The 24509-nt window shown below is 39.8% G+C and overlaps 1 protein-coding gene across 1 annotated transcript in view; it reads right to left on the bottom strand.

Annotated features, from left to right (window-relative positions):
• LOC148346998 (kinesin-like protein KIF20B) overlaps nt 1-24509 on the bottom strand; it is a 39961-nt gene that overhangs the window by 14328 nt on the left and 1124 nt on the right. Inside the window, exons 2-18 of the mRNA XM_088323835.1 lie at nt 23432-23539; nt 18421-18504; nt 18219-18338; nt 17129-17267; nt 16875-17059; nt 15116-15158; nt 14901-15049; nt 14758-14830; nt 13769-13880; nt 13630-13704; nt 11376-11522; nt 9623-9785; nt 7922-8188; nt 5397-5500; nt 5174-5334; nt 2813-2940; nt 602-739 (exon numbers count right to left, since the gene is read on the bottom strand). Of these exons, the coding sequence (XP_088179961.1) occupies nt 602-739; nt 2813-2940; nt 5174-5334; nt 5397-5500; nt 7922-8188; nt 9623-9785; nt 11376-11522; nt 13630-13704; nt 13769-13880; nt 14758-14830; nt 14901-15049; nt 15116-15158; nt 16875-17059; nt 17129-17267; nt 18219-18338; nt 18421-18504; nt 23432-23539 (2196 nt within the window). The remainder of the gene's footprint in view (nt 1-601; nt 740-2812; nt 2941-5173; nt 5335-5396; nt 5501-7921; nt 8189-9622; nt 9786-11375; nt 11523-13629; nt 13705-13768; nt 13881-14757; nt 14831-14900; nt 15050-15115; nt 15159-16874; nt 17060-17128; nt 17268-18218; nt 18339-18420; nt 18505-23431; nt 23540-24509) is intronic.

Here is a 24509-nt window from a genome sequence, read left to right as displayed (position 1 = left end):
ACTCTAAAGTGGAACGCTGAGTGATTAGCTCTGACAATACCATCAGTTCTTCAATATACCTCTAAAACAGGAGGTCCCACACTTTTCAATTCGCAAAGCTCAGTTGAAATTTTGATTGCTTTTTGCAATCTAATTTCAAGAGGCAAATTATATCCTGCACGGGTAATTTTTGGTTTAAGTGAAAGACAAATCTTTCTAGTTTACTGTAAAAAAATAAAAATAAGGGAAATATTTACGTTTTTATGTACCTTTATACGAGTTGCTGCTAAGCCCATTTTTATTTCCTGCAATGTGAGCTTTTGGTTAAAGTGAAAGATTAGTTATATTAATTTTGTTGGAATTCTAATTTCTTCATTGTAAAATTATTCAGAGAGCTAATAAAGTTTTATTTTTATTCATAACAAATGTTTTTGTTTCTTTTGTATTATCAAAAAATTATCACGCCAATTGTTAAGCTTTTACAGCAAATCAATATGGGCTCCAAATATCGGTCTATCGACCTCCTCTTAATATTAATATTCCGTATTGGCCCTGAAAAACTTATATCGGTCGATTCTTAATGGACATGGCCCAAAACACTCCTGAGTCAAACAGCAAATACCTCAAAATTTTGCAGCTTGGCTTTGGCATCCGATTGTCTCTCGAGTTGCTGGAGACGGTCCTTGGCAGAGGCCAGCTGAACTTCTGCGACATCCGCGCGATTTGCTTCCTGATGTAGCTCGTCTTGCAGGGAGCTTATCTGGTGCCAAACAATGGTCCCCAGTTTTTTTTCAGATTGTTTTGCAGAAAAAAACTGGTCATTTTGTTTAAAAGAAGGCAATGTCAAAGAACATTATCTGGCCCACCATATGATTCTGAGTATGTCAAAAAAAGAAGCGAGTCTCTAGCACAGGGGTCTCCAACATGGTGCCTGCAGAACTGTGCTCGGTTCATTGTCATTTACTAGTTGATTAGTAAGTCTCTTTAACCCTACTTCCAGTAAATAACCGTTTAGTAACATAGTAATAACATAATAAGTTATTTTAAAAAATACATATCAAACTGTGTGCCCTTTGCGCTAATTAGAAACAAAAAGTAGCACTCAGTTTGAAAAGGTTGGAGACCCTGGCTCTAGCTTATTACTATCAAAAGTAGTGATTTTTATTAGAAAATGCAAAAACCAAATACTCTCTATGGCCGCAAACGGGCAGTAAATATGTAATAGCGCTGATGTCCAGCATGCGGACTGAACAAGTCAGTACCAGGAAACATGAAGCGGGAATATACTCTCTCAGCTTTGGTAAGCCTGGCGTAGTTCGATATGATGTAGTCTAATCTTTTTATCCCTGCACCGCTAAATCGTTTATTTTCTGTTTCATTTTAATCAAACCTGTACAACAATTAAAGAAAAAGGTATTTTTCACATCTCCCACTTAATTTTGTATAGTGTTGTGAGTTAGTTCATGTGCAAAACTGCATTTACTCAACTCTAAAAATTGACACATTCAATGCCAAGCAGGATCTTTTTTTCCCTATTGTTTGTCAATAAACGTGTTATTCAGAAAATATCCTTTGTCATCAGTGATAATAATATGAAGGGTAGGTTATAAATGTAAGCTGAATGATACTGAATAATACTGAAAAATGAAGCTAATAATTTGAAGTTGACATTCTTGTTCAAACCCTCCCTCAAAATTTAAAGGTGCCATTAAGACACACTTGAATAAACGCTTCCTTTTTCATGTCATCAGGGTTTGGTTTGGCTTTGGGACTGTATTTGAAGCAGGCCTATAATTGCATTCACTGTTTTAACCAAAAAACAGAGAACAAGCATAAAATCCCTCTCCACCCACCATCCCCCCCGTTTCCGGCTTCCTAATGTGTTGCGAGTCCCGAGCCCTGATAAAAGCATAAAGGCGCAGAGGAAAAAAAACATAAGGGCTCATTAAAATCACATGGACATTTTTAACACATACTGTACTTAATCAAGAAAATATTTTACCTTTAACTTTTTAAAGACACCTGAAACAACGCACCGCATCATTGCTCCAAAAGGAAAAGAGTAATGAGGAGCCTGTGAATAAGGTTTGTTCTAGGATTCCAATGTATAATAGAAAATTAATTTAATAAGAGGTTTCTACTTCGCGGGTTTTGACTATCGTGGGTCCTTTTTGGAATACAACCCACTCGAAAAACAAGGGATTACTGTAATTTTGATTTAAACTCAGAAAATTGCATCAAATTCAACCAGGAAATAGCTTGGTGCAAATGTTTTAACAAAGTGGTTTCACATTTAATTTCCCCCCTAGGCTCCTGCTCAGAGTCTTAGCTCGGAAAATGTTGGTCTACCAGTGATCCAGGAACCAAGAAGAAGTCATCAGGTCCAAGAGTGTTCTCCATTCGGGCCCCGGTTATGTGAAATGCTCTACCCTCTGAGATTAGATCTGTAACCTCAGTGGAAGTGTATAAATCTAGGCTTGAAAACAGTTTTATTCACTAGCTTATGAATGATGTAGGAAGCTGTAAACCAGACATTCTGCTATAAAATATATTATGTTGATGATATCTGTATGGTGGTGGTGGTAGATCCCTTAACCACGAGAGTTGTACGGGCACCATTTCCTGTGGTGGTAATGCACAGCCTGGCGGCGCCCAACTGCCTTGTTAATTCTCGTCATGCTGAAGTTTTTAAAAATTTTCTTGCTTTCGTGCAAGTTTTAGATCAGGGAATGGTGTATTAGTAATCTGTACAGGCCTGTGAGACTTTTTGTGATTGAGGGCCATACAAATAAACATGACTTGAACAAGAAAAGCTGGAAAAAGCCTGTGTCACCTGTGCCTGCAGCTCCAAGATCCTGTCAGCGAGGGTTTTACTTGCTTGCGTCAGTCGGCGAGTCTGTAACTGCCGAGACTTTACAGAGTCCAACGCAGTTCCACACTTGCCACACTTGTCTACCTTGGCTACAGAAATAGAGGAACATCATGGCTAGGGTGGCAACAATGAATCAACGTTGTCGACAAAAATCGGAGAAATAGTAAGACAATGATTTCCATTGACGACTACTGCTGAGAGTTGCTCATGCCCAAAAGCGTCTGTCTCGAGTGGTAAAATACAGAAAAGACGGCGTCAACGTCAAGTATAATAACCAAAACTTCTAAAGTTCTGGAGCATTTTAGCCTGGATACAGCCAATAAAAGACTACTTGCAAAGATTTTAAAGGAGACCTTGTGTATCATGGCATTACCTTGGTAATGAACAGTTTTTTTAAAGAGAAAGCACGTTTGACAGTTGAATGAAACGGAGTCTGACTCGCCTCGATAACGTTGAATACTGTTATGATGACATGCACTGCCCATTTTTGAAACATATATTTTGCTGTAAGGGAGCTTAAACTTAATTAGGGGTGGGACGATATGCTTTAGTCACGATTCAATTGTATCATGATACTAATGAGCCAATTTAAGTTATTTCACAATTCTCGATAATTGCAATCCTACAAGTATAGCAATACGATATAATTGCTGGTTGCGATTTAATTTTCTTTACCAAAAAAAACAAAAACAAATTAAATCATACACTTCTAGGACAGGCAGCACGGCGGCGCAGTGGTTAGCGCGTGTGCGGCACAGTTCTGAGGTCATTGGATCAAACCTTCTTGAGTGGAGTTTGCATGTTCTCCCCGTGCTTGCGTGGGTTTCCTCCGGGCACTCCGGTTTCCTCCCACATTCCAAAAACATGCATTTCAGGTGAATTGGCCTGTCCAAATTGTCCCTAGGTGTGAATGAGCGAGTGAGTTGTCGGTCCCTGTGTGCACTGCGATTGGCTGGCAACCAGTTCAGGGTGTCCCCTGCCCACTGCCCGATGATTGCTGGGATGGGCTCCAGCACCCCCGCGACCCTACTGAGGATAAGCGGTGTAGCTAATGAGATGAGATGAGACTTCTAGGACAATAAACATTGAATGATTTTAAACAATGCATTTGAAACAATGGATTTACATACTGGATATGGCGTCTCAAAAATCTATTCTGGGGAGAAATGGTGATTTTAAAAATCAGCAAAAATAAAATCAAAATATATAACATGAATTGATTTTTTTGTCTCACCCCTAAACGTAAAGCCTGTGCCTGACAAACATCCAAAAACCAAACGTCAGTTGTTTAAACTGTTTCATTTCAAACTGTTGAGAATTTGTTAGGTTCTTTAGTTCCGGACTTTTCAGTTGACCACCGAATGTACTTAACAAAACTCGCAATTTTTATTTATTTATTGTTATACTTGCTGCTAATGTGCCTCTTCTTGGTTTCCAGGGGTAAACAATGTTTACTGGATTTTGTTATTTATTTGCCTGTCCCTCAAAAATGGGTACAGATTTAGTTATGGATTTATGTCTGCACTGACCAAGCAATATGGCTATTTGGTTTTGGGTAGGGATATTTTTTTTTTTAATTTTTGTACGCATCTGCAGTATGTTCAGTACAATATGTATTCTTTACTTTACCCATTTTTTGTGTACTTTATTTGCCACATAATTTAATCAGCTTCATGCTAAATTTGAGCTCATTCAAATATATTTGATTTTGAGACAAACATCTCCCCTTTAAGGTGTTGGATAAAAATGAGAGTAAAATGTAGCATTTCCAGTTGCCGGAAATTCTTCCCATTGCAATTTACCAGTGTGAAATGCTACCTTAATTTTTTTACATGGCCCGAAAAAAGCCCATAAATGATGCATAATTCTTGCACTAATACACATTTCATAGTTCATGTTTAGTTGTAGCATGCACGTATCTTCTCAGGCACGACTCGTAGGAGTCTGTGATGCTTCATATAGGACAACGCCACAAAAACTAATGCCAGCTGCTGTTAATCACGAGGAAAGACAAATTGTAATAGCAAAGCGAAGCAACCAGAGAGCAGTATTGCTGCCTTTTTTAAGCACATTTGTTGAGAAACATGGCAACAACTTCAAGCACATCATCCAAAATTTAAGCACTGTTTAATCTTTGACACACCATTAAAATCCGAACACTTCCAAGGATTTCAAGGACCCATTTGAACAGTGATTATTTATATAATTATTCGACAAATGGATAGTTGGTGACTAGTCGACTATTAAAATAGTCTGTAGTTGCAGCCCTAATTATGACCAACGTTTCCCCTTCTGAGGGTCACATTGTGGTGGCGTTTCTACCTGGCCAACGCAGTGTGTCTATCTCCAGGTTGTCTTCCACCGTTTGTGTTGAAGCATTGCTCTGAATAATGGACGTTTCCTCGCCGATCATCTTCTTTAGAATCTCCAGCCGGCTCTCGGCTCGTTTCTCCAAGATCTCACGCTCCCTCTCCAGGCGTTCACTGAGGATAAACACAAATTGTCTGGGACAGGTCGTCGGGGACAAGGGGCTCCCTTTGCTCACCTGTAGTCTTTTTCCATTTCTTTGAAGACCTCCATAAATCCGGCGCAAACTTCTTCTCTTATCTGAGCCTCCAGAACCAGACGCAACGCTGCATCCTTGTCAGACTGACGCACAGACGAAGTCAGGTTACATTTACTGTATTTGTATAGCCGTTAATCACAAAAAAGCTTAAAAGACTGCAAAGGCAACAATTACAACTGCATGCGGACAAGGACAAACGCAGTATAAAGAAAATAAACAGACATTGTCCATTTTGTTCTTTTTAAAGGTACTACAGGGGGGTATTGCAAGAAACAAAGATAAGGAACAAAGCCTGTATATGTTTATGATCTTAGCTGAATTTAGCCGCAGGTCAGTTGCATGATAGCAGGTTCAATTAAGCTTAGCTCTGACTTATTCTTTATAGCTAGCCTGATCCAGACCAGGCTAAAAACCAGGCTAGGATTATCCCTGGATGTGGCACTTTGAATTTCAATCATGTGAGAAATTAATGCCGTTTATATAGCTTTTTCATTGACTTTCTTGATATGTTGCATTATTTTAATCATCCCGCATTAAAACTATTCATATAAGCCCATATTGTTGTATCATTAACAGTGGGGTGCATTCTTTGAAGTGTCCTTGCTCATTCCGTGCCAAAACATATAAATACACTTTTCCTCAGTAGGGTCGCGGGGGTGCTGGAGCCCATCCCAGCTATCATCGGGCAGTGAACACCCTGAACTGGTTGCCAGCCAGCCGCAGGGCACACAGAGACAGACAACTCACTCGCTCATTCACACCTAGGGACAATTTGGACCAGTCAATTAACACTGAAACGCATGGTTTTGAAATGTGGGGAGAAACCGGAGTGCCCAGAGGAAACCCACACAAGCACAGGGAGAACATGCAAACTCCACACAGGAAGGTTCGATCTCATGACCTCAGAACTGTGCCGCATACGTGCTAACCAATGTGCTGCACGTTCTTGAGTGCCAATATGTAAAAATAACTTTTTAAAAAACTATTCTGAAATAAGCTTTGGCACCACTAAACAGGAAGCCGGAATATGGGTTTTTCAGGGTGATACAGATACCGATTATTAGTATTAGGAGGAGGCCAATAACTGATATTTGGAGCGAATTCATTCGCTAAAAAAGGCTTAAAAATTGGCAATAGGTTTTTTTAGTAATACAAAAACATGGAATGTTCGGGCAGCATGGCGGTGCAGTGGTTAGCGCGTGTGAGGCACAGTTCTGAGGTCATGAGATTTAACCTGTGTGGAGTTTGCATGTTCTCCCCGTGCCTGTGACGCTACTGAGAATAAGCGGTACAGATAATGGATGGATGGAACATTTGTTCTAAATTCAAATAAAACTTTTAACAGCTCGCTGAAACATTTTACAATAAGTAAATTATAATTTCAACACTAACCAATATGACTAATCTTTCATTTAAACCAAAAACTAACAGTACATAAAAACTGAAAAATAACTCCCTGCTTTTTTTTAATTATATTTATATATCTACCCTGGTCATATCCATCGAGAGGGGTGACCAACAGCAAAATGTTTTTTTTTTAACAATAAATCCAATAAATAAATAAAGATGTCAATTCAACAAACATGACTGAACTGAAAACAAAAAGTGCATGGACATTTCAACAGAGCGAGCGAGAGAAAAACAATGAATCAAAGCAGAGCTCTCGCCTGCGTCTCTAACTCAATTTTAAAACCCAATTTTAAATATATTTAATTGGCCGGTCGAATTAAAAAAAGCAAAAAAGATAATCTGTAGACCTTTTGGTGTGTATGATATCAGTATGATAAAAACAATACTAGATGGCAGGAATGGCTTTGATCAGATTTATCAACACTTAGTCTAGTTTCATTCCTGTATTCACCATATCATACCTTATGGCAGTGTGTAGGTGCCGGCCCATATGCAGAGTACGCAGTGTGGTGAAAAAAGCGCAGATATACTGTAAGTACAGACAACGCTTCAAAACTTTGTTCTTTCTGAAATGAAAGCTGAGGGTTCAAGCTTTATGTTTTTATGCTCTCTGCCTATATAGCTACAGAGCTGAATTTTCTGTAGGTCTTCAATATTTAGTCAAAATGGCAAAAATTGGCTGGCACCAGCACTTCCCATTTTAGAGAAACTTTTCTATATTACCTCATTCAGTGCAATAACGTATAAATACCTTTTCAGAAGGATTGTCCCAGAGTGTCAAATTGGGAAAATACACTTTTTTTGTTTTATTTTAAAAACTGTTCCAAAGATGTTGGCCCTGCTGATTAGTAAGTATCAAGCCTGTGGAAATGATATCAGTATGATAAATCACTATTGGATGGCAGAAGTGGCTTTGATTTTATCTTTGTCCTTGCATCATAAACACGCTTGGACAGAGGTTGCAATGATGACACAAGAAAGAGGTAGTGGCCACGAGTAAAACAAAAAAAGTTTCCAATTTTGTGTAGCTCCTTTAAAAGGTTGTAATGGAAAAAAAAAGATCCCGAAAGACGTTACTAAATAAAAGCTTGTACCTCGTCTTTTTCTGCCATGGTTGTTTCCACATCATCGTCATCGCCTGCATTCAACACCGTACCCTCCATGCCGCTCTCCTCTCCTTGTTCCTCTTCCTCCTCTTCATCATCGTCCTCAATGACATCCTCCAAGGTCGTTTCCCAGGCCAGCATGGAACTATTACGGCCGCAGGCATTCCTGCGCTGGTCGGCCTCAGCGATGATGACTGACATTTCCGTGGGCAACCTGAGGGCGGCATCATCTGGCTTGGAATTCACCACCACCACCTGAAGGGAACGAAGAAGAAAACAGCAAACAGGGTTTGTACACCGAGCACTTTTCAAGGACTTTCAAAGCCAATTTTCCAATTTCACCAGTACCAGTAACTCATTCAGTGCCATTACGTATAAATGCATGTTCAGAAGCATTGTCCCCGAGTTCCAGAACGTAAAAATATGTTGTTGTTTTTTGTTTCACCTAAAAAACATTATAAAGGGTTTGGTGCAGCTTATCAGTAAGTAACAAGCCTCTGGGGATGATTTTAGTAGGAAAAATGCCAATTAGATGGCAAGTGTGCTTTGATCAGAACTTTGTCCACACATCAAGGGAGCCCCCACATACGCTCACCTACTTACAACCATTCGACTTACATAAAACGGTAGACACGCAAACAATTTTCGGGATGTCGAAAAATATCCGGACATTGCTGTAAGTTAGATTTTGTATTGTGTGCACCTTTTTCCGAGTACAGGACATTACTGTAGTGCTTCTTTCCACCGCTACCGGCATGTGGCGCAGTGAGAGGTCACCCAGCATTCAGCCTAGTTCGTGTGTAAACATTCCATACGTCTATATCTTTACTATCTCCAGCGCGCTAAAAACTTTGACATTTTTATTGTTTAATATCTCGTGCATCCATTCAATATGGTTGGGGTAAAGTGTAAAGAAGAGGCGAGCCATTTCTTTAGAAATGAAAGTGGAATAAGAAAGCTCGATGCGGTTGAGAAAATGGTCGGATGTTTTTTTTTTTGGGGCCAATTTTTACCACGGAGGAGGACCACTTGAAGCACATCTTCCAAAAGTAAGTTAAACTCAACTTTATTTATCTTTATAGAGCATATTATTTTATTAAATGTTTATTTTTTTGTACAAGACAATCAGGGTTACTTGTACAAGTCTTAAACATACTTATATAAACCTTAAACATACATTCCATACAAAATATAGCACTGAAGCAACTTACGAACAAATTCAACTGACTAACTATCGTAAGTAGGGCAGCGTCTGTATTGTTTTCTGTGCCCAGTGATTGAGTTTGTAGGCCGCCCCATATGGCAATTCCGTAGTAAAGCAGTGAGTAAAAGAAGCGAATATATTGACAAGTGCCGAAAGAGTCTTATTCTTTCCAGAAAAGAGATGACAAAGTCCCTTTGTCATCATCGGGCCAAGAGGAACGATGTTTCATGCACGTCCGCAGAAACGTGATTTCCATATTGACCAAAATTGTGTAAACACGTCACCGGAAATATCAGGCTTCGCCGCTTTACATCACAAGATAATGCACGCCGCATAATTTTAAGACTTTTATGGTCTTGAAATTCTGGTGTGTTTAAATATATATGATATATATGCTTGTTTAATAAATTAAAGTTTCTACTTTGCGGGATTTGATAATCGCGAGACCTTTTTGAAATGCAACCCCTGGAAGAAGGAGGGATTACCTTCTGAGCTAGGGCAGAGAATTTGAGGACGTTGAGCGTCTCATCCAGGCAGGACAAATTCTGATTAATGTTGACCACCATGGACACCTTGCCAGCACCGCAGAAAAAAAACTGCAGGAAGTGAGTCAGCTTGGACTCTCTGAAGGGAATATGACGCTGAAAACTGAAAGCAACAGAACAACAAAAATATGTTCTTTTAATGTTTGCTTCAATTATTATGGACATCACAACAGACACAAAATACAATATTGCTGTATCACAGTTAACTATTCACAGTTTTAGCTACTTAATGGATTTTCACTGTGCATAACAATTTCCCACTGCTTCCATCTTGCGCTGAGTAAAGCTGTTCAGACCGCAGAATGGGGGTGTGGTGAGGTTGGAGTGCGACTTTATGGTCATCAGTGCAGCTTTTTGTTAGTGTCACATGGAAATGGTGAAAGAAAAGGCCCTTTTTCAAGAACAGTACCAATGCCAACCCAAACCCCCAAAAAGATTAAAACAAAAGCGCATCGAAAAAATACACGTACTTGCACGTGCTATATAAGGAGCTTGACATGGGCTGCAATGATGACACGAGCCAAAAAAATCAGATCGACAATCGTGAAAACCCCAAATTCCATACTGCAGCTTTAATGTATAAATAAAGGTTTCTACTTCGCAGATTTTGACCAACTAAGGCAGTGGGTGGGAAGGTCTGGCTCATCAGGTGTGGCTTTTTTTATGAGTACATTTGGCTTGGAGATAAAATTCATGATTTTAAAGCTTTGAGGACGGAAAACAAATACCACGTGTCTACCGCAAGCAGGAACGCTGTAACGACTAGCACAAACGGTCATTTCCTTTTCCACCTTACCTTACTTGCGAGGAGACTCATCCTCCTTAAATGGACACATAGATCCTCTCCAACACACAACAAATGGATTAGTTATATATAGGGTTGGGTAGGGTTACTTTAACTTGATTACTTTCAATTACTTTTGGATTACTCCCATATCAAATATGCTAATGAAAGACAAAAGAAACTAAATAAGAATGAAATTACTAAATTTTGTGCTGGCTTGGGGAGTAACTGAATACATGGAACGGCAAAAATGCTGTTGGCAGGCTGTTTGGATTTATTTTCATTTTGTTTCTGTCGCATTTTATGTTAGTTTTGCCGGAGATCAAAGAGATCAAAGCCAGGAGATAAAGCTTACCACGTGTTGTGAGTCGTAACTGTATTCATATTTAGTTTCTTTTATCTTTTATTAGCATATTTGGTATTGGAGTAATCCAAAAGTAATTGAAAGTAATCAAGTTAAAGTAACCCTACCCAACCCTGGTTATATACTGCAAAACCTGAAGCATGAGAAAACCAGATTATCTCTTAAAAAAGTCATCACAGGCCTTCCAAGAGACCTGGCAACCCTTTCTAGCATGTCGATGATCTAATTAGTTGCCGACGCTTTTAACAATCGATTTTGTCGATTCATTGTTGCAGTACTAATATATAGATTCCCTGCAGTTTGACATAGATGATCACTAACTCTCAGCTGCCCTTTGTCCCCCTTGTTTGTTTTTCTTAATTTATTATTAAATATTTGACTTTCATGGCTCTTTGAGTCCAAAAGATTCCCAACTGCTGAACTAAAGGGTTTTTTTTAGAACACAGCCCCCACAAAAAATAATGAATCACTTTACACACAATTTGAAATGTTTCAATGAAAACCCCAGAAGGTTTTTTCTTTTGCAATGACACACATGTACGTACTTCGCGCCTTGTTTGACCTTCATCGCATTGATGCATTTCCCAAGTGCGAGGAGCGAGCTGTTAATGTTTCCTGCCTCTTTCAGTCGCTCGCCCGTGTTGTTTGTGCGTGAGCAGCGCTCCGATCCAGCCAGGTCGCACAACACCAACCTGCGTACATAAAGTTGAAAAGTTTCGGGGCGCTTAGGAATTTTATTTTTTATTTTTGGAAGGAAAAACTCTCTTTTTTTTTTTTTTTTTAAACATTTGTTTAGATAACATGAAAATTAATCAGAAATACACCCTATACATTGTTAACATCTTATTATAACATTTTATGTCTTATCCATTTGGTGAAAATGTGTTGGATTAACATGGTACAGGATAATGCAGTTTGGTCTAGATCAGGGGATGGTGTCATAAGAGACGGCTCAGCTAAAAAGTCTCTGTAGTGCGAAGTGGAAGGAGAAGAGGACGACGAGGTGAGCGGAGAAGATGAGGTAAAATTTTGGACTATTTGATAAAGTTTCAGGAGCGAGCAGAGAGAGTGGGAAAGGTGAGATGGCACAACATTCATTTGGACAGGTAACTTAAAATTAGTTTTACCTGGTTATATCAGTATCAGAAATTATTTTCCCCCCATTTTATTAACACTCCACTTATTGAAACATAAATATTTTGTTTGTTTGTTGTACATGATTCAATTGTTTGTTTGTTTGTACATGATTCAGATTGAATCGTTTCTTGTACATGATTCAATTGTTTGTTTGTTTGTACATGATTCAAATTGAATCGTTTCTCCGGCGCCGTCACGAATGGCAGCCACTCCAGCAGCTCCCGTGTTATTTTCGATTGTTCTCAGTTATTTTCGATTGTTCTCAGCTTAGGGATGCTGCTGGAAAAGTGAATTTCCCTTCGGGGATGAATAAAGTATCTATCTATCTATCTATCTAACATTGGAATAATTTACAAGATGAGATCAAACAATGTCCAACTATCCATGTGTTCAAATTTAAATACAAAAAAGCATTACTGGCGAAATACAGGGATGAAGAGAATGGGATATGAGGGAGATTGGAAATACTGCGTGTAAAACTATGGTCAACTTGTTGTAATTGTTGCTATTATTATATCAGAACTGTTGTTATAAATATTATGTTTATTTTTATTGTTGTTATTATCATTGGTGCCGCAGTGACATTTGGTAACTAGGCGCATTATAACGTTGAGGGATGGGTATTGCAAAGATTAGTGTATAAAATATGTGATTATAGTAATTATTATAATTATTGTTATCTGACCTATGTAATAAGTATATCCACGAGATTTTGTTATATTAGACACAAGAGGAAAGGAGGATTTGTAAAATGTATTTAATAGGGAAGATAAAGGGGTAGGAAAAATAAGCATCTGCTTCTGACTACCCCTTTTCGAACATGTTATGTGACATTATTTTGTTGTTGACTCATTGTTTTTGTCTTGTTTTTATTTTAATGTTTGAAATAAAAGTTTTCATTCATTCATTCATTCAACATGGTAATTTTAGCTGCAAATGTCTGTTTTTTTAATGCAATTTTTACATAGGTGTGTAGAGGCCCATTTCCAACATCTACCACTCATAGTACATTATGTTTGCTAATGGCATTAGCAGAATATATGATGATTAGAAAAGTATTGTGAAATGATGATAGCACAGCTAAAAACAGTTAAGTTGGTTAGAGAAGCTATAAAACTGACCTTTGTTTGAGCTAGTCAAGTATCCGGAGCATTACATTTGTAGGTGTGATTCAACTTTCGAATAGGTCAGAAAAAGTCGGCCAAAGTTTCATGTTTAACTCGACAGTCTATTCTTGTACTAAGAAACTAAAGCTATTCCAAGTAAGAAATTCCCCCAAAATTGAAGATTTCCGACAACGGTGTGTATTACTCGCTTCAGAGAAGAGCATAAGGAGGCTCTAATCAGAGCAGAAAGAGAAGTGGGAGGCCACACTCCACAAGCAAGTATATTAGAGTCTCTATTTGAGGAATATACATATTACTGGTCCTCAACTAACACATTTGACTAAATAGAACCCAAAAACATCAGCGTCAACATCTACAGTGAAGAGGCGACTTAGAGATACTGGCCTTCAAAGCAGAGTAGCAAAGAAAAAGCCATAACTGAGACCAGCCAAAAAAGGGAAGAAAATAAAATGGGCAAAGATACCGACATTAGATAACTCATTTGATAAACGAAAGAGTGACGTTTGCATGGAAAAAACAAAATTATCTGCCTTACTCGCTGACGCTGAGGAACCTGGGCACGGTGGCAGTGTTGTCTACCCGCAGAATCCTAATGGAGAAGATGCTGTGGCTACAAGATAGGCGCCATGAGTACGCTGTACTGATGAGTCGATAGGAAGCGGGCACCAACTCACCTCCTACTGGACTGCTGGTTGAGTCTGGTGCAGGCTAAACTTTGGTTCTTCTTGCCAATATTCATGACATTGAAGGCCTCCTCTGAGCTGCTCACTTGGATCCACTTTAGGTCTGCAAGAAGACACATATGGTTGTGTCTAAATTATCATTGTGTGTCGTTTTCTATATATCAGAGATTCCCTACTGGTCTGACTTGAAGGTATTCACCAAAAACTTTTTTTTTTAATTAGGCAGATAACTTGTCGTGTTTCTCCTAATAACTATGTAGATATGTTGCAAAATATTCCACATGCTGTGAGGCACGAGAAATCTAGTCTCAAAATTGACAGATTTTGACTGATATTCTCTAGAGCTGTGACGTCGTAGGATGAGAAGAATCCTATTACTCAACATGTGAGACAGCGCCCAAACTGGCAGTGATTGTAGTACTGCTCATTTCTGCTAGGAGAAATTGGAACTTTGCCTAAACTTGTTGCTCGGGGGCTTTGTGACTGTTCTTTACGAATTGCGTGCTCCGACCTCCAGAAGCTGCTTTGGGCAAATTTACCTGCCTCTTTAGTGTCGAGACTGCCGAAGGATTCCTCTTTTGTTTTCTCCAGGTTAGCCCCTGTTATCAGCTGGCTAGCCTGCCGTTGTCCATTGGTTTATTGCCAAACAAGTGTTGCTGTAGCTGCTTTTTGTTGTTGAACGCCCTTTGTTGTACCATTATTGCATCCACCTGGAAGGTAATGCCTTGCAGGATTTGTACACCTTTTTTATGGCCAAATTCAAGCAATTCGGGGGGATTTTCTAAGCCAATATTCCAATTTCTCCCGTACCATTCATTAATAGAAAACATCTGGTGTGAAAAGTGATTATACATGTAATTTTTTAATTTTGGGTATGCATTTATCAAGACATGTTATTCAGATATTGAGTAACTAACAACTATATTTGTTTTTTTTACACATCTCCCCATATAGGTATTGGGTAACCCTAACCCTTTTACCTTTAATAAAGGAATTTCCTTTGACGTCCTGAGAAAGACGAAGCGTCGTCCTTTTCATGTGTCCTCCCGGAACCTGAGAACATGGTCTCGTGACTCCCCGAGCCAATCAAAGGACCCACGGCATTTTTGGCAATGTTCGCTACCTGTTCCAGGAGGTCGTGGATATTGTCATTGTAAATCTCACAGAAAGAAACCCAGACGGAAAAGCGGACGTTAGACGGGACGTCCGGCAGGGGCAAGCGGTCGGTCTCAGAAAAGCTGTTGACACTGCAATTTGAGCTCACAGTCGATGCTAGAGCCACAAAATATTGTTAGCTGATGCAATTAAGTATACAGAAAAGAGATAAAAGTGCCCCACCATCAAGAAACGTTGATCGGGCAGATGTCGCGTTTTTGTCAGTCTGCAGAGACACAATTGAGAACAAGCGTTAAGAAACAAGACGAGAGGTGCAAAAACACATTGATACATTTTTGCCAAGAAAAAAAAAGGATAACATTGTCGCCATTTTCCCAGCAGCCCAAACCGGTATTGATGAAAAGAGGCACTGATTAAAAAAAATAAAAATAAAATAAGAAATACTTAAACTAATGCGGAAAAAAATGTAAGCAAGAAAAATGCTCCGCCACTAAAAAATTCAGCTTGGACCCCAAACAAAGAGCTTTGCGTTAGGGTTCTAGAAATTCTTAACGGTCAAAATATTTCACAAGCAGTACGAAAAAAGGTTGAGAAACAAAGTTTTTAAAACAAGAATTGACATGCAAACATTTTTCGGTTATCAGATTTCACTATTATGGATAAAAAAATTAACAGAAAAATAGTTTGATGAGAAAAATGTGTTCCCTACAACAACCCAAATATACACAGTAGTGGCTTCAGGTTTTGAGTGATTGGTGGATTGACCTCATGAATGCAGGGATGGATGGATTGTGTGATCGCAAGACAATGCGTTTTTTTCCAAGGATTTATTGTTCCCTGTTTTTGTCTGAGTGATGGGGTGTTTGGCCAACCGGAATTGTCACAGTTTGGGTTTTAACCGTTTTAAAGTCACTAGCTAATCAAGGCACAGCAAAGTTTGCCACCAGCGTGCACGCGACTGTGATAGGCTGGTGTATGTTGTTAGTCAAATATCAGGCAGGCAGGCGCATAACTCAATGTGCCCAGCCCTGCCGCCACCCAAAACAAACTCTGGTGCACGGCTACTTTTAGTCTTTTAGCAGCTCGTTACATTGAAAATAAATTAATTAATTAAACCAGACTCTGAGATAAGTCAGACGAGTGCAAAGAAATGCTGATCACCAGCGGGTGCGTGGTGGATTGTTATCGCATCAGGGAAACAATTGAGGCAGCGTCGTGAGGGAAAGCAATAACAAAACTGCTGTCTACTACTACTGTGAATTTCCCTGCGGGGATGAATAAAGTATCTATCTATCTATCTATCTAGTGCTACAGCTAGGCTTACAAATCTCACAAGCTACCCTTGCCAGATCCATTACCCATGAAGCAGACGACCTGGAGCTACAAGTTGTGGTTAACTCCTACATTCGTGACTCTTGCATTTTAATCATCATGGAGACGTGGCTTGAGTCACAGTTACGCGATACTAGCTCGCAGCTTGCCAGCCGCTCTCTCATTTGCTATCTTCCTCCAAAAGAAGCCCTCCAATTTCGTCTTACTTTTGTATGATAATAAAGACCATTTATTCAACAGCAATTTTGTATTCTGTTTTTATTTGCCTCTCTCTCTCTCGTGTATGTATGTATATATATATATATATATATATATATATATATATATATATATATATATAGTTGTTATTTTGTTCCAGTGGTGCACTCCCAGGAGGTAATGACGTCATCTAAAGGTAGGTTGCATGTCACTATGACAAACAAAATTAGCACAAAAAAATGCACTTTTCTTTTAAAATCGAAACCCACATCGAAATTGCAACACAGATCTGAAAGATTGCAATCAGGTTTCTTTCCAAAATCGTGCAGCCCAACAACGTGAAAGGCCGCAAAAAGATTCGCTTGTTATACATAAATGTAGGACATGAAGCAAGGTTGACAGAACGGGTTGCTAAATGTTTCAACGATGTTTACAAATAGTAATGACTAACCTCTCGGACGGTCCGAAGCAGACTCTGCTTAACGGCACGCTCCGCCTTCTGCTGATCCGCAGTCAGGCGACTGTAGTCCCGGCAGCGGTGAGGTTTTAGATCGCAGCCTGAATATGAACGGCCCTCCGTGCTGTTAAAGATCAGCCACAGGCACCGAGGCAACAGCCCGCTGTTGTGCTCTGGACCTGAAAAAGCAAAAGTTTACAGAAGGACAGACAGCCAAAAGGGTGGGCGAATGCACAGCTTTTGCCTACCGAGAAAAGTGAATGTCTTGCCAGCGTTAGTGACCCCGTAAGTGAAGAGAAGACAGTTTTGGCCATGCAAAACATCTTGCACCAAACCACGAACTGATCCCTCGAAGACTTCTTTCTGACTGGCATCCGGTCCAAACACCTACCAGGAAGTAACATTTTTTGAGGGGTCTTGCAGAAGATTAGTGCAGTGTATGTCAACTCGTGTGCCACAGCACACAAGTATGCTGTGAGATCTTCTCTAGAGCAATGTTTTTCATAAACTTAAGGCACACTGCCCATCAAAAAAGATAACAAAATAATTTCCAGCACCATTTTCATGCTTTTTTTACGCTAAAAGTTTCACATTACCCAAATTGACAGATTACAAGTGGGGTGCGTTGTTTGAAGTAGTAATAATAATAATAATAATAATAATACATTGTATTTCGAAGTGCCTTTCAGGACACCCAAGGTTGCTGTACATGAGTAGGACAGAACAATCAAGTGTCCATAAAGATTTGAAAGCAAAATATCTTCTCCATCAAGTATATGTCGACAATGCCCAAAGGAGTTCAAAAAGCCTTTGCAATTTTTATTTTTCCCCACCACGGCTATCTGCTTTTATCTTACGTTCAGACATGTTGTTACAGGACCAACACATTAGGAAGCAGGAAAGTGGGGATGATTAGTGGAGAATGATTTCATGCTTGTCCCTGCATTTTTGTTGTGTAGCATTAAAACTGTAAAAATATGAAGGGGCATGTTTAAATTACAGCCCAAACGCCAACCAAAAACCTTCAAAAAGATTTTTGATTTTTTTTTTTTAAATAAATACATTACAATTTTTTTAAAAAAGATAATAAAAATTAAAAACAAATTATATATATATATATATATATATATATATATATATATATATATAAAAGATACAATTACAATAAAACGAGTTACCAAGAATTTCCCAGCACTCCCAATGCACGTTGACAAAACAATTTTTTGATCTATTGTCATGATTTAAAAAGTAAAGAGGGGAAAATGACTGTATACTCTAAAAAAATTAAAATAAAGGTTGAGAAACCGTGGATTAGAGTGTACGAGAGTGCTGGTTTACCTGAGTGAATGTGAACCTCTGTGCAGTTTGCTGAAGGATCTTGTCAGCCTGCCTGTTGGATTGGCTGCTTTTGGGAGTTTTGAGGACCACACTGTGAGGTCCCTCAATGGTCACACAGTCCTGATAGCATGTCCAACACAAGTTGAACTCACTCTCAAGTTTTCCTCAATATAGATTTAGTATGCTCGTGTAAGTTCTCAACCTGCAACTCTCCACTCTCTGCTCCCGTAGAAGGGCGAACCCTGAGGTACACCTGAAGGTACTCCGACCGGCTTTGTGCATCATCCTGAAGACAAACATTCCAAGGACGTTAACTGCCAAGCAATAGCGAGGATACTGAACCGTTTAGATCAGGAGTCAGCAACCTTTTTGGTGTGGAGTGCCACTTTCAAATTTCCTTTTAAATCAGTGTGCCACACGAAGATCAATGACTCGCACAACAATTCTTTTTAATATCCGACAGAGCTGAAATTTGGGGCAGCACGATGGAGCAGTGGTTAGTGCGTGTGCGGCACAGGTCATGAGATCGAACTTTCCTGTGTGGAGATTGCATGTTCTCCCCGTGCTTGCGTGAGTTTCCTCCGGGCACTCTGGTTTCCTCCCACATTCCAAAAACATGCATGTTAAGTTAATTGACCGGTCCAAATTGTCCCTAGGTGTGAATGAGCGAGCGAAACCCTGAAAAACCCATATTCCGGCTTCCTGTTTAGTGGTGCCAAAGCTTTATTCAGAATAGTTTTTTTAAAAGTTATTTTTACATATTGGCACTCAAGAACGTGCAGCACATTGGTTAGCACGTGTGCGGCACAGTTCTGAGGTCATGAGATCGAACCTTCCTGTGTGGAGTTTGCATGTTCTCCCTGTGCCTGTGTGGGTTTCCTCCAGGCACTCCGGTTTCTCCCCACATTTCAAAATTTCAAATTGTCCCTAGGTGTGAATGAGCGAGTGAGTTGTCTGTCCCTGTGTGCCCTGCGACTGGCTGGCAACCAGTTCAGGGTGTCCCCTGCCCACTGCCCGAAGATAGCTGGGATGGGCTCCAGCACCCCCGTGACCCTACTGAGGATAAGCGTTGTGAAATATGAATGAATGAATAGGAGCTGTAATTTTACACCAGTCCGAATATACAACATATATATACATTGAATCGTAACTGACCAATTTATCTTCCACTATCCTTGTTCATCAATAAACTAAAAAATAAATGTGAGCAACATGTGGAAAGACATCCATGACTTCAACTTTTTACCACAGGAATCAACCAGAATCAACCATTCTTCAATGAATGAATGAACTACAATCAAAAACAAGTGATATGGACAGCTACCATACCATTCATCAATGAAATCTTATTGCAGAAAATATCAAAACTTAAAACAACAGCAGTAAAGCAGAAGGCTACTTGAAAATATGTGCAACAGAAATAACAGCTGATTTGGTTGCAGATATAAATGGTTTTCCGTGCTTTGCTATGCAGTGAGCAATGTGATAACTTGCTTCAGTGGTGGTGTTTTTAGAAGTGACAAAGGTTTTCAGGGTCTGTGTTTGTTGGCCGTACTTGGACACGGCGCGTTTTAATGTCTCCGCCTTGTCAGACTCATCCTTGAATTCATGTTCATATTTCGTCTCGTAATGATGATTAACACTTGATGTGGCGCAATGCACAAACAGCACGGTCCTTTTTTCTTTTTTTTTTTGCACAAAGCCCCAGTCACCTGTCCACGCTGGCTGAAAAGAACGAGATTTTTTTCGCTGGAGGAGCTGACATGATTCATTTATCGTGCGCTTTTGTTTCGTTGGCTGGGTTAATACACAGATCTCTCCTCCTCTTCTCGGCGCCACGCAGACACACGCTCACACACAAAGCAGAGGAGGAGGGGCGCTACCGTAAAGCCCCTAAACAACACGGAACGCAACTGAAAATGTCTGAACTGACAGCGTCATCATCAAGTACCAGACGAAAACTTCTTACGTTTGGGGGCATTTCAGTCTGGATATGCCAATAAATATAGACTACTTGCAAAGTTTTTCTAAGCAGACTTTGCGTATCATGGCAGTACCTCTGTAATGCGCTGACATTTATAGAGAAAGCACGACAGAAAGTTGAACGAAACGAAGTCTGAATGGCATTGGAACGCTTCAAGTAACATTTAAGCCAAAATAGTTTTCATTACAGGCATTGTATATTATATGTTGTATATTAACCTGCAGGGATGAACATAGAAGCATGTATATTTTTCGTTATTAAAGAGACCTTGAGCGTTAAACCAGACTGTGCCAGACAAATGCAATGTTTCTCATAAAATGTTCTGAGACTCCGGTGGGTGGAGAGTCTATGGTGGTCCATGGTAGTGCCTGAGGGTAGATATCTTTGTTGCTCTGATTGATATGGTTGGTTGAATCGCTTAACCACAAGGGTGATAGGAGCACCATTTCTGGTCGTGCGTCCTGGCCAAGTACAGCCTGGTGGCACCCATCCCTCTCCAAGCCAACATGTTTCCACCCGGTCTTGAACCAGGGACCTTTAGCGTGAATGTGCTAACCACTCTACTATGGAAACATACGAAGCCAATACCAGACATATACATTGCGGGCAGAAGTTAGCCAACACTAGCATAAAGCTGGCACACCTCCAGGGGCATCTCACCACAAAACATGGATATCACGTTGGTAGGGGCCCGGTCACACAGCCGTTTGCGGCTGAATCACGGCCAGAAATTTCTGCCTGTGAGGCGGACGCTATTGGACGCTTTGAGACCGCCATACAGACGAGATACAGCAGTGCTTAACACGCGGTCGGAAATTCACGCGCGGTTGGCAGCGCGAAAAAGTTTTGCGCTGTTCAATACTTTAGAGCGCGGGTACACAGCCTTTCACGGGCGTATTGAGGCTGAATCACGGCCAGAAATTTCTGGCCGTGAAGCAGATGCTGTTGGGCGCTGTTGGACGCTTTGAGACCGCCATATAGACGAGATACAGCAGTGCTTTACTCCCGGTCGGAAATTCACACGCGGTTGGCCGCGCGAAAACGTTTTGAGCTGCTCAAAACTTTGAGCATGTGTTAACCGCGGGCAGCACACGAGGTAATGACGCGGAACGACGTGCTCTGGCCGCGGCCAGGGCGTGGTTACACATGGGTAGGACGGGGGGGTTTGCGTAGGAGTCGGATTTGGGCACAACACTGGCTCGGGAGCTTTTATACCCGTGGTCCACACGAGAAAATGACGGGGAAATGACGCGATGAGGAAGCGGAACAGTCGCCGGCGTCTGTTTTGCGGGCATACCACCGATGAACAGCGGGTTGGCCAATTTTGCGCATTTTCCATCGCGGGCAACCACGGGCAAAAAAAAACGCAAAATTTTACCCGCGATACAGACGCAAACGGCTGTGTGACCGGGCCCTTAGGCACCCGAGTTCTTCAAGAGAAAACTCTCTGACATCAAGTCATCCCAGTCATCATCATGTTGCTAAAGCCAAAAACACGTTCACCATAACGGAAGACCTACTGCTCCCCGCCGCTGTGGTATTGGCCAAAACTATGCTGGACCAAAAATCAGCGAATACAATAAAACCTGTGCCTTTGTCCCAATGACACCGTTTGCCGCAGAATAGATATCATGGGCACAAACATTGTCAAACAAGTTTTGGGGAATCTTGCCGATTTATTTTCAATAAATATGATTTATTGGGTTATGGATTTAATCTGATCTCATCTCATCAGCCGTACCGCTTATCCTCATTAGGGTCGCGGGGGGGGCTGGAGCCCATCCCAGCCATCTCCGGGCAGTGGGCAGGGGACACCCTGAACTGGTTGCCAGCCAATCGCAGGGCACACAGGGACAGACAACTCATTCGCTCATTCACACCTAGGAACAATTTGGACCGGCCAATTCACCTGAAATGCATGTTTTTGGAACGTGGGAGGAAACCGGAGTGCCCGGAGGAAACCCACGCAAGCACGGGGAGAACATACAAACTCCGCACAGGAATTCTGGAGCTGGATTTGAACCCACGACAGGTTCCCATGACATGTGCCGCACAAGCGCTAACCACTGCGCCGCCGTGCTGTTCTGTGAACAGATTTTGGTTAGTTATGTATATTTTTTTAAATTCTATTCATTTTTAGCAGCGTTTTGCACATTTGAGTTTTGACTGTTTATATGCCTTATGGTGGTCGATGTCTTCTGTTTTTCTTTTGTCCGTGCAATGTTTGCCATACAAATGTTTTTGTCAGGTTCACTGTTGTTTGGCTTGAATACATGACTTTACAGCACTTTACTTCTTGTTTTCTTCCAAAAATGTTTTGCCCCTGTTAGGAGGTACTTGACTAGAAACATAGTTCACTGAAGAAAGTATGAGAACCACTGCTCTACAGTGAACTTTTAACGAATTTAAACTTTTATACTTGGCAACTTTAAAGTCAAGCAACACAGAATCCCTGAAAAACAAGCTACAGAACAAAATAAAAAATGTAAATATTTACTCTTCAGAGCTGTAAATAAAAAAGGTTCTTTTAACTAGTAACAACTCAACTTTTAATCAACGTAGACTGAAACAACGCAAAACCTCTGAAAAACACGAAAAAGTAACAAAATATAATATAACAAAAACATATTTAGTCTCTATTGAATATTGGCATTTGGAAAAGTGCTAAGCTTTGAGAGACTGATTCAGATTAATCCGTCAGTCAAGTCATGCTTATTTATATAGCCCTTGATCACAAGAAGTCCAAAAAGTGATAGACAATGCACAATATAATATAATTAAATATAATTAAATGAGTCCAAATAGGCATCATTTTCATGTTTTGCCCCATTTCTTAAAAACAAAATATATATAAAAATATATCATTTGGTCCTCCATATTGCAATCCGTTTCTCTGCTCAATATGCTGATTTTAATTCATCATTTATTTGCCTGTCGCTAAAAATGGAAAGGTTTATGTATGGATTTATGTCTCTACTAACTGAGCACTGTGCCTTAATGGTTTTATTTTATTTAATCTTGTATGTTTAATAAAAAATGTATTTTTCATTGTACTCGTTTTTGTGTACATTATCATTTGCACACATTTAAATCAACTTCATGCATGCTAAATTTATGAGAAAAAGTTATGTTATTCGACTAATTATTTCACTGGTCGGTGACTAGTCGACTATAAAAATAGTTCTTAGTTGCACCACTACAATCAAATAGAAAGATAAAGGATTGTAACCTGCTTGTAAATAATTGAGAAGTCATGCAGCAGGTTACGCTTGATGTCGTCCACCTTCACCGGGCCAACGCGCTCCAGCTTCCCGGTGGGAAAGCAAGACTCCATCATCTGCTTCCAAAAACACACAAACACGCACAACAGAAATTGTCTTCAGTCAGCTCGTTTGTGATGCACGTACAAGTATATGCATTTCTTAAACTCTGCTTATTTAATGTTTTGGGGAGTTTGGGTTGGTGTTTAGACTGCCTGAAGGCTTTTTCTTACTTTCACCATTTTCATACTACAGTAACAAATAAAAAATAAGACGAGCATGTTGCCCTCTAGCACTCTCACACCTCCTGCCTACTAAGTTCCGCCCCAAACATTTTTGCTAACAGCAAGACAGAAGCAGATTGAAAAATAAGTATAAGGGCTCTTTGAATTCGTTTCTGCATCGTCAACAAATACTTAATAGAGAAAATATTTAACTTTCAACCGTTTTAAGGACACCTCAAACAACGAACCCAACCTTTAAGTAAAAAAAAAAAAAGTAAATATGTTCTCGAGAAAGATCTTAACAGTTATAAATTGTTCTTATCAGCTGTATGATTATTCCAAATGCCCAATGTTAATGTAAGCCAAATGCTGAATAAAGTATGAATGCTGCTGTCTCTTTCAATGTCTGATATTCAGTTTCTCTCTCATTAAAGTTATCTATCCATTCATGACTAAAGTTTATAAATATTGAATACAAAAAAGACATGATCTAAATCAAAACAAGAAAACAGAACTTTACCCCCCAATGGAAACTTTGATTTTTTTTTTAATTTAATAAATAGTATAGCTAATGACTCGTTTAAGAATAATACCCAAAGAAAATCTTGATATTATCAATATTCTTTAGTATATTCATCCAAAATTTCTAGAGTATATCTTTTTAATTTGATACAAATAAAGGAATTTTAAAGGTCATCATTTAAATTGATATTTCTCAACTGGTGGGTCGGGCCCCAAAAGCAGGCCTTTGCCATGGCAAAATAAGCTGAGAAGACGAGAAAAAAGGAAGGTTACACTCCATAACAGTAGATGGCAATAATCC

Source organism: Urocampus carinirostris, chromosome 19 (genome assembly GCF_059441175.1).
Source record: "Urocampus carinirostris isolate Australia breed hairy pipefish chromosome 19, RoL_Ucar_1.0, whole genome shotgun sequence".
NCBI lineage: Eukaryota > Metazoa > Chordata > Actinopteri > Syngnathiformes > Syngnathidae > Urocampus > Urocampus carinirostris.
This window is presented reverse-complemented; position numbering and strand designations above follow the sequence as displayed.